The following is an 11,365-nucleotide window of genomic DNA, read 5'->3' on the forward strand; positions in this document are numbered from 1 at the left end:
TTGGTTTTTGGAGAGGATAATCTTTTGAATTGACGCTGAATGTCGGAAACAGATTAGGAGCAGAGAGCCCTTAGTGAGAATAGCGAAAGAGAAAAGAGGAATGTGGAAGTCACTGAGGAAGATTGGATATCTTGGTATTTTAGTCAGTAGATATGAAGATAGAAAGAGAAACGAAATAAGCCATGCAATAGAGAACAGCTGGAAATAAGCTGAGGATTAAATTTAGTTCGCATAGAGCTCAAGTATCTAACGTTGTTCAAGCGTTAATGCTTGGTTGTTAGTAACTTATGTTAATAGATAAAACTGAAGGTAAAAAACTAGAAAAATTTAAACAACTTTTTCCAAAAATTAGTTTCTAGAATTAGTGATTAATTTAAATTACTAAATCCTATAAGCTTTTATTATTTTTTGTTTATTTAATTGCAGCCCAACTTGGTAATTTTATGACTTGATTTCATTTTGTGAAGATCTAAAAGTTTCTACCATTATTTGCAATGATAATACTTGATGGAGTCTCAAACTAATAGCTTTTATCGTATTTTCAAGAAAATAAACATGAATTGGAACAGACTAATTAAAACAATCGATTGCAATAATTTATTCTGAGAGCTTTCGGAGATTTTCCGGTAAAATGCGTGAAAGAGAAGGCCATCGGAAGCTATCTGAGCTTGCTCTTGCTACAATAGCTGAACTCATCGTGAATACGAATGAGGTCTCGGTCGATCGGGCTAGGCTCTAATTGAGAAAGTTCTCCTGAAATGGAGCAGCCGACCTCAATGACACGGCCGAAAGCCTACACCCTATCGGTCGGCTATACCTTATGACTTTCTACCTTTGATAGAGTCTCATCATTAAGGTTGATCCTTTAGACTCTTGAGAGTTTGGATTCGATGACTTAGAGCCTGGATATTCTCATGTGAAGGAGAATCATGTGGAAGAAGATTTCTACTAGCACGTACGGAAAAGGTCTCATGGGTATTGTACAAGTAATAGGACAGTCTCGAAAATTTCTACGAGAAACTTGTTAGAAGACAGTCCTTCAAGTTAAGGAATGAGAACAGCTCTAAATAAATCTTAGAAGACTTCGTTCAAAGTTTTATGGGAAGAATTGATTGAAAACTGTCACTAACAGGAAGATATAAGTCATTATTGTAGGTATTATTCATTTAATACTTTATATTTAATTATCCAAGATACAATAAATTCTTCGCTTAAACTTTTTTAGAAACAATAAATAAATATCTTAACTTTAATTTTTTTTAAATGTAGAAAAGATGAAGTTTTTCATACCTGTGAAATGTAGAAAACATAGAGATAGAAGTAGCAAGATGATTGAAGTTCTTTCCATTATGCTCAAGTGTCTTACGTATTCATGATCCAGGTCAAAAAATTTCTGAAACATAAGTCAATACAAATTGACGTATGAAATTTTGACATAAAGTTACAAATGTTTAAAGTGGCTTGAAAGCTTCTAAAAATATTTTAACGAAATATCACTTATGTTTATAATATGTTATACGATAAATTATCCTTTATCTATTACTACTAAACAAACACAATAAATTTAGACTCAACGAAAATGCCCTCATTCCCCTTATTGGAAACGAGGTGGGCGTATAAAATATATGTCCTAAACAATCGTCCTTCTCATGGTTTACATACTCCGTATTTGCATGGCTTAGTAATCTTTAATTAATTTGCTAATCTTGAAGGAATGTAAATTATACTAGGCTACTTACAGATCAGAATATGTTCGTTAACAAAATACAAAGTTTTTTATTATTCACTATGAATAATAACTTCTTGATCAAAATGTCTTTATCATGTTGGTTAAAAATATCCATAATGAGTTCATGGTTCACAAAATGTCAAGCCATTAAAAATTTAATCAATGACCGTCTGATGGTTGTTAAAGGAAGATTAACAAAATACATCAGCTAAAAATAATTATGTTCCTTTTTAATTAAATTCTCAGTATTTATTAACGATAGAACAACGGTTCTATCAGCAAATAGTGGGTCAAGTAGTATAGTTTGACGATATCGTGCGGCAAGGTACAATATTTAACCTCCATTCGGTTGGTTTTACATCAGACTAGTGATTTATGACCAGTAACTTTGAATTATTGATCGTCTCAATATTAAAGATAATGTTACTGCTATCATAGGACCAGGTCTCGGTCTTCCCACAATGAGCCTAGCTTGCTTACGTGCCGGATGAAAACCCCGTACCTATCGCTATGTCCACAAAGAGCTTCACCGGAAGTACTCGCACGCCAATGCTCCGTTGCTATGCTATGAAATCAAAGGGTTTTACTTTACCGCAAATGCAATTATGTGCAATTCAACGCCACATTCCACCATAAAGACTGTTAGATTTCAATAGTAAGTGAGAAAATTTTGTAAATTATTTAATATGTTGAATTTACATGCTACGATCAAATACATTAATTTAAAAGTATAATACATATGCATTCATCGTCTTGTTACAATACATGAATAAATATTAGTTATTAATATCATAATGAAGCACAGATTTTCCTTAATGATTTCAAATTGATCATTTATTCACATCAATTTATTATTTATTTTTGAATAAATTAATATCAAATGGCATGGAAAACTTATTCTTCAGAATTAGCATTCATAATCTTTCATTTTAATGTGGCTATAAATTACACTAATTGCTTTTATTGTAATGATGCTTATGATAAGTGAAGTTATTCATCTTTTGTTTTTTGCAGGATATTTATTAATAAATTAAGTCCACATATGGCAGCGGGTTTAACAAGAGGATTTATTGAGACTAAGCATAATAGAGATTCATGTTACTAAGATTTTATAAGGTAGAATACTCATACACGATTTCTACAGTAAAGCTGTAAGCTTTCTCATCCAACAACCACCGAGCCCACATTTATTAGATTGTTGAGAGCCCCTGATTTGTTTGACGGAGCTTCAAGTACTTTAATACCCTTGTGCTTGGTGGCGTCTGCTGTTGTGGTCGGCTTTACGTCGCGCGTTCATGGATGCTGTTTGGATTACATCGAAAGGACGTAGTATCGCGTCTAAACGGCTTTACGTACGAAATTACGTGCCAGGTTTGCGACCACTACGAGTAGCATACACGTCGTTGCCGTGCGGTATTTAGCCGATAGCCGTGACTGTTTTAGACCATTTGTGTAAACTCAGAATGGGTATAGCTTGACATGTTCTCCTATTGTTCAATTGATATAGTGTTACATCTGTTACTGAGCCAATTAATTTACTGATGTTTGTCTTTAATGGTGTTCCTTCAGTTTCAGTACTTTTTGATTATCTTAATTTTGGAATTGTTTTACGAAAATTATTTTAATAACATATGTTTTTTCAATTGCAAGTAACTGTCAAGTATGTGTCATTTTTTCTATTAATTAGAGACTATTTCATAATTAAAACAGATCATAAAAATTTTTTTCAAATTAAAAAATTTGTTCCATTTTTTAGTTGTGCTTTAACAAACCAGCCAGTGTCTGTATCTAAAAAATTTTCATTGTTACAATTATTTATTTTTAATTCTAAGATGAACAAAACTAATTATTCTCTATTGTAAACTAACTTTTCTTATATTCACTGTAATTTAATTTTAGAATTGTGGTTTTTAATTCAATTAATCAAAATCATATTCAAAATATTAAATAATTGAGTCACTTTTCTTTTTATCTTTCAAACTTTGTTGAAGTTTAAATATCATTTAATAAACTATGTAGTTCTCTTAATTTTTATTAAATTATTTTTTGCTGACTAACAAGAGCTCTTAAAAGAATGGTATTTCACAATTTTTCGATGTTGAAATTGAATAAAAAAACAGAAAGAAACATCTCAAGTACATAGACGATCACAGATATATCACGAATCATAAATATATTTCTATGAACATTCGAATATGTCAAGTGTACTTATCCCATAGCTTATGCGGATATCGTTTTTTATCTTGTACAGTGTGATATATACTAGAGCTACTAACTTGCAGACCATTGTATTGCAGTAAATTGCACCAATCACACGTATCTAAGTTGAGCATGGAAGCAAAGGGGCAGGATCATGTTTTTGTATGTCGTTAGACTCAATCTCGTCCAGTTGACTTTAAATCAACCGGAAATAAAATCGGCTTATCAGCTAACGTTATTCTTTTATGTTTATAGTTCTCATAATGAAAAATAGATAGTGATAAAAATGATAAAAATGTCGAAAGTAAATTATCTTTGTGAGATTCATGAAGATTGGAAGGATTATTGTATTCTGTTTAGAATAATTTCAAATCTAAAATATTTATATTACTTGGCAAAATTATTTCAATTAAGTGAGAATTTTGTTTTACTTGTTTTTAATCTTTCAAAGAAGATGCTGCAACTCTTGAATATAAAAAATTTTAATTAGAAGAACTTATGAGAGTTCACTTCAATCATGCTTGGAATTAATCCTAAATTTTCTCGGATCTGTATTAAAGTTTAGAATCTGATGAGTTTTTAAAAATAAATATTAAAAAAAAACTTTTCCAACTTTTTTTTTTTTAAAAAAAAAAGAGAAAATTGATTTTATAAAATATTTCAAGAAAATAGTTTTATTTTTGTTCATTCAGATAAATGTTGTCTTTTGTTACAAAAAAATATTTATCGATGTACGAGTTTGAGTTTTCATAATTAGTGAAATTATTTGTTAAGTTTCAACGTTATCAGAAATTAATAATTTTCTATTAATTTATTTAACCAAAGTACTGATTCTGATAACTCAAGCAAGTGTCATCATCAGTATAACTATCGCGAACTAGATTCAAGAGAGTTTTACTAGGAAGATAATTAAAAAGTTTCTGCAGTGAAAACTTTTCAAATTGTTTTCCCTTGAACTTATCACTCGTTCTACAGCGTTTGAATAAACGAGATGTCGACGAGTAAAAATTAAGATCCAGAAACAATTTCAATCATGATTATAGATAATTACAAAAACATTCCGTTCAAACATTACGTCATTAAACTATCGTTTTAACTTGAAAGAAAATTTATTGAATTTCTTAATAAGAATTTTTTTACAATGACATTCTTTTCTATTAATGATATTACATTGTCGAAATTAATACTAAATGAAAATTTAAAAACTTCGCGCCTTCCACAAAAAAAGTGCACGTGCATCGATTCCACTAAAAAATACGCGGGACATTTTCATCTAACCTTTCGCAAATGTCGTTTCGAAGGTGTATTACTCGTATCTATTGTTTTTCTCATGATCGAAAATATTTTTTTGTTCAGTTATTTCTTGAGAAAAGTACTAAATGATGGTTAAGAATAGTAAGAATAAAATAATTGTGCCATATGCGTACTTTCTTGATAAAAAGTATCGGGGAAACGGATTAAAAGAAATTTATCTTTATTTCGATGGATTGTTGACCATGAAAAAGATGAGCTGCAGCTTGTTTTTATTATCTTTGCGGTGAAAAAATAGCTTCCAGAGAATAAATGTAAAATAAAATGGGAAATAAAAAAAATAGTAAGTACTTTTAGGTCGTTAAAATGAAGTAACCATATCATTCAATGTGCTATAGTGACCAAGAGAATATTCATGATAATAAGCACATATAGTGGATAAAATTTTTCTCTACACGATGTCAGCTTCATTCTTCTATGATACGAACGATTGTTCTAGTAATATATTTTTTTTCTCGAACTAACACTTGTTTTGAACAGACATGTATAACAAGAGCTTTTTTATATCTTTTTACAAAAAGTTTAAAAAAATCTTTATCTTCTTACGTGAGAAGTGTTTTTTTTATTATCACAAGATACACAAATATTATAATAGTTAAAGTTTAATTATAACATCTAAAATAATTAATTTAAATAATGAATTTTTCGTCAATAACTCAGCTAATATTACGTCATCTATGGATACAAAATGATGTGAAAAGGTCTGTAAATTAAGGATTTATAAGTATTTACCTTTCTGAAACTTTAACGATCTATTTTTCTATTAACTTTCACAATTTTCCATATCAGTGAAAATTAAAAAAAAATAATGTTACAAATATCCACATAAAAAAGTACTAGGTTGTTATAAGCATAATCTTTCATTTAATTAATTCAATCAGTTATCCGGAAAATGTATTGTATACACTAACATGAGAAACTTTACGATCGATGAAAATATTAATTAAAATTGAAAACCAATGTCCGACATGCTTATCATGAATAATGAGTATTTGCTCATGAATTTAAATTTTAATTATTATTTCTTGTATTGTCGAATGAATATAAATATTAATTTAAATCACATAGTTAAAGACAAAAACATTTATTCATCAATAAAAGCTACTACTACAGGAATTAATATTTTTTTATCTCATTTTTTATAAACTTTTTTTAGTTTTAATATTTTATCAAATATTATTCATGAACATCATTTGACCATGATTAATGTTGAATCATTCAATATAAAAGGTACATTCTAGAAATTTTCGAAACTGTGTATTAAATTACAATTATCGATTTTACAAATGCTATATAATTTGTCGCGGTGCTCTGGTCACCAGTAAATTAATTAGCAGTGGTAGAGGATAGTGATAGTTATAACGTATGTATAAATTCAGTGCATGGGATGTGATGCAAGACAAAATATTTGCTGAAACGTAAATCCCACGAGTATTGAGTATGCTAAACCAGCTAAAGTCTCTATTGCAAATCTCTAGAGTCCTTGCAGGAATCTTTCATCGAGAGATCGTTTTATAAACCCTGGATATTAAAATTATAATGCTTTAATCTTCCTTCGTCTCGCTGAAACTTATTATTAATGATTTATTAGATGTAATTAGTCTAGATTTATCGATATATTAATTTCTGTAGTAGTGTGTTTCGTATACTTTATAAGTCAATAACTTTCATACTTGATTTTTTCTAGAAATAATCCAGTGAAAATTTACTTTCTTGAGTAATAATAATAACACCAACTCAAACAGTAATGGCTTTATAATTGCAAATCAGTAAATATAGAATGATTTTTCTTGATTTATTGTCGGAGAATTAGAAATCAAGTAATAGTAATATTTCAAGCTTTTGTATAATGTTGAAAGGCATTTCATGCATGGTTTTTTTTTCAAGGTAGATGATTAAATTATAACTAGGTTCAGCGCGTCCAAACTTCTTTAAAATATAAGTGGATTTTTTATCAAGATAATTTATTATAAATGTCAATTACTGACCTTTACGTTGCTATAAATTAACGCTGGAGTTTTCTGGGTGATAAATACGAGGAAGTGTCAGTTCATAGGAAAAAGAACATCTGTTTCTTATAATTTATAAGATAGAAGAAAAAAAGGTCACAAAGATAATGATATCGAGGTCATCGCTCAGAGCACTGACAATTAAACAAATAGGACGATCTGACAGGCTGCTCGGCCCGGAGGCTGAAGATTGATATACATAGTGTTCCAGAACACCCGGGAATTCGCTTGGATCCTTTGGTAGAAGACATCGGATGAGAAATACGGGTCAGGTCGTTGTCGTTGATAGAGAAGAGGCAGAAGATAAACGGGGAAAAAGATGGAGTGTTGAGTTGGGTGCGTGATAGAAAAGAAAAAAAGGAAATAAAGTGATAAAAACAACGTCGTCGGATCTACAGCTGGATGCTAAAGAGAAAGAAGGAAAGCGACCGAGAAAAAATAAACTTATAAGGGTGATATATAATAATAATAATGTTATTGTACACAGTCATGAACAGTATTCGTTGAAGGTATACATCGTTTTAGTTTGCATGAGCAAGCAGACTAAGCCCGCCTACTTCGTCCTTTCGCACGCGGGAACATTTGATAACTTTATAACATGATGATGGCCGTGCAACCTTCAATTATCGATGCCCTGTAGCGTTCTGTTCAACAGGAATTCAACTAAACCAACATCACCCTGACACGCTTAGGGAATGAAACTGCATTTGGCTATTTATCAGTTTAATAAAATTGATAAACTTTTATCATAAAATATTCTCCAGGTATTCAAATTACTGTTCTTGAGTATTTTCATAATAAAACTACTGTTGTATTCCAACGAGATTTATTTAAGTAATTTTCAATTTACAAAACAATTGTATTGTAACTAATATTATTCGTTATTTAATATTGGATATAGATTTAAAGGAAGATCATTTTTAACAGAGATTTAGTATAGACTTGTCGAAGGAAGAATTGTAAGTGATCTGACTAGTGAAGAATGATGATCATGTTTATATTAGTGCATGGTGTGCATTAGGTACTATGGTTGATGGTAAGGCAAAAGTACCAACGTGGAAAGTTGAGAAATTTGGGCGTTAAGTCAGTGACCGTAGTTTTATTGCATTTCTTTAAAAAAGTCATAAAGTTAGAAATTTAGAAATTTTTCAGTAAGAATTAGAAAGTTTAATAATTTTTTTTTAATTGTCAGTAAATTCGTTTTGTATTAATAATAGTTTTGTTTTAATAATATTATTGTTAATATTGGTAAATCATTAGGTTTTCTAACACTACTATATTTAAAATCAAGAATGTATTCAAGGTAGTCAATTTCAAAATGAAGGAATTAAGATCAAAAGAACGTTAAAGGAATTATCTGATAAATAAACTAGAAGTTGAGATCAACTAAATAACATATTATTTCGCAAAAAAAAGCAAATAAATTCGATAATCGAAACATATTTAAGTATCATTGCAATAACAATTTATTTTTATTGAAGTTGATTTGTCGAGTGTTGAAATGATTTTTATCAAGTAATTTCACGAGAAAAACTTTTTCCTATATTGGCTTTTTTCATCCAATTTTTGGGAAAATGTGGAGCACGTGCAAGATATGGTATTGCCAATATATATTTTTTAGTCGTTCAAATGAACAGTTATTATTCGTATATATAAAAGGGATGTGGTGAATATTCTGCTGAATGTTGGACAAATGAGAGTAGAAACGAGACAACGAAAAGTAAAATAAAAATAGCGTGAATGTAAAATTGCATTTCCGCATGCTGGCAGGAAACTATTCGTAATGTCGTGTTCACCCTTCTGGCAAAGTTAGTGAAAAAGAATGAGGAGAAGAAATTCTATGACGGTGGTCAAAGAAGAGAAAGGATAAAATAGGAAGGATCTTTCCCAATGTCGAGAGGTCGTGAGGATTTGGACAGTGTGGGTTTTTATTAGTTTTACGAAAAGAATTCTTCAGACAAACCTTCTCTTTTACTTGTCACAGTAAGGGCAAAAGAGTAAATTGTATATGGAGGTTATAATCGTAGCAACTGCAGTAATATAAAGAATAAGAAAAGTAAAAGAGCGAGTAGTTGCACTCGACAAAAAAAGCAACAACAGATTATCCAACATGTCTGTGTTTGATATTTAAACTGTTTCAAGGTAAACTTTAAATGGGCTTTCTTTTACTTTATTTTTGGCTTGAGGTAATTAGATTAAAAAATGAAAAAAAAAAAAATAATAAAATGAAAAAACAGAATTTTTTTAAATGGTAAAAAATTATACTAAATATACCAGAATTATATCTACAACTCGGTTATTTTTTTCAGATTTCTTATTATTTTTTACTTAGCCATTGTGCACGTTGTTTTTATGCACTACCCTTTGTTACATCTGATTACTTTTTTCACTTGAATACACTCTAAAAAAAATTAATTAATTAAGTGGGATTATTTCTCAAGTTATATATTTTAGAAAAGAAAGATTTTTACTCAGATATAATACTAATTGAAACAAAAATCTGCGTTGTTTGTTTTAAAATAATTGGTTTCGATGGGCATGAAATGTTAGATGAAGAAAAAATTTTATTTTTTTACTCTTAAAAAAAAATTTTATTTGTGTAAATTTGCAAAAACAATTTGTCTTTAAGTATATAAAAAATAACACTCATATTCTATGTTCACTACTAAGTTAAATAAAAATATAAATTTTTATAGAAATTTTTAGCTTTCGCCTCAGGCTGAATAAAATAAGTTAATTTTATGTCAGGTTTAGTCATATTAATTTAATAACACGATGTAAAAATCTGTAGTTAAAGTAAATGAAACTTGCAAGTTTTCAAAACGTATTTTCATAAAAAAAGTCAGAGTTTACATGGAGTAAAGTTAAAATAAGTTAATAAGATTTTTTACCATCATCATACATAACTTTAGGTATAATAGCTATGATACATTGTATTCGATGGATCGGAAATGGTAAATGGATCGTGAATGCATAATACATTAAAAATGTTCGTGATGCTATTTTGTTGATAGATATTTTTCATTGAAATTTTTATATCTAGAACGATAAATATTCCATAGTTCAAAAATGAACCATTCCAAATAAATAATCCATCCGAAAGAAATATTTTGCTGTAAGCTAAAAATAACAGTATTAATGAATTATAATTTTAATTAAATAGTATAATTCGAATTAAAATTACTGAAATAACAATTTAATCTGTGTCTGAAATGAGTTCTCTAGATTTTTTGTTATTTTTTTTTTCTCTAGTCGCTTTCAAAAAAAAAAATTTTAATTCATTCATTTTTAAAGAAAAATTTCTCTTCTCAACGAAACTAAAATTATTCAATCTCATCATCAATTCTGTGAAATGAAGACAGTTTAGACGTGTATACATTTGCATTTCCTCAATGAGCGCAAGCGCGATTGTTGATGGAATGTATTCATGTTATTTACACTAGTTATAGGCTTTGTAGCAAGTGTATATATACAGGCAAAATAAATAAAAATATATTCCTAATTATTTAATTCAAAATAAAAATAAACAATCAACTATTACGTACCTTTACAATTAGTTTCAGAATATTTACTTTTTCACTAAATTTAAAATATACAAATTAAATTATTACAATTTTTAATTTTAATACAAAAGATTTATGTATTACATTTCTATTATAAATACACTTTTCTAAAATGTTTAATGTCTGTTTACTATCTGATTAGTAAATTTGCACTTTAACTTATCCAACGACTTCATTATTATTATTATTATCATTTAATTGTATTACGAAGCTAAACAATATTTCCTTCATTAATTTTTTTCATTTTTCAACAGTGTAAACACAGTCTGGAGATGTTGAAGTTGAAGTATTTGAGGAGTTTCGCGTCGTGAATACGAGCGTTGACTGACGAAATCTAGTGGACCAGGCGTTTGCGCTTGCTCTTGATTTTGCTGTTGGCGGATAGAATGTTTGAGGACTGCGCCGTGTGTCTACTGATCTCAATTAATTTTTTTATTATGGCTCTACGAAACCATGTAAGTACTCAACCAATATACAAGTACTGAATTGAAAAAAAAAAAACATTGTTTGTTATAGTAGTGAGTAAATAATAAAAATGAAGGAAATAAGAGTAA

At 29.1% G+C, this 11,365-nt stretch overlaps 1 protein-coding gene across 1 annotated transcript in view; it reads right to left on the reverse strand.

Moving 5' to 3' along the window:
* Positions 1-10,805, reverse strand: part of LOC118074399 (zwei Ig domain protein zig-8-like) — a 33,033-nt gene extending 22,228 nt beyond the window's left edge. Inside the window, exons 1-2 of the mRNA XM_035095578.1 lie at positions 10,794-10,805; positions 1,291-1,393 (exon numbers count right to left, since the gene is read on the reverse strand). Coding sequence (XP_034951469.1) covers positions 1,291-1,348 — 58 coding nt within the window. The 5' untranslated portion in view covers positions 1,349-1,393; positions 10,794-10,805. The remainder of the gene's footprint in view (positions 1-1,290; positions 1,394-10,793) is intronic.
* Between the last annotated feature and the right edge of the window lie 560 nt (positions 10,806-11,365).

Source organism: Chelonus insularis, unplaced genomic scaffold (assembly GCF_013357705.1).
Source record: "Chelonus insularis isolate UGA/USDA-ARS -01 unplaced genomic scaffold, ASM1335770v1 contig_135_pilon, whole genome shotgun sequence".
NCBI lineage: Eukaryota > Metazoa > Arthropoda > Insecta > Hymenoptera > Braconidae > Chelonus > Chelonus insularis.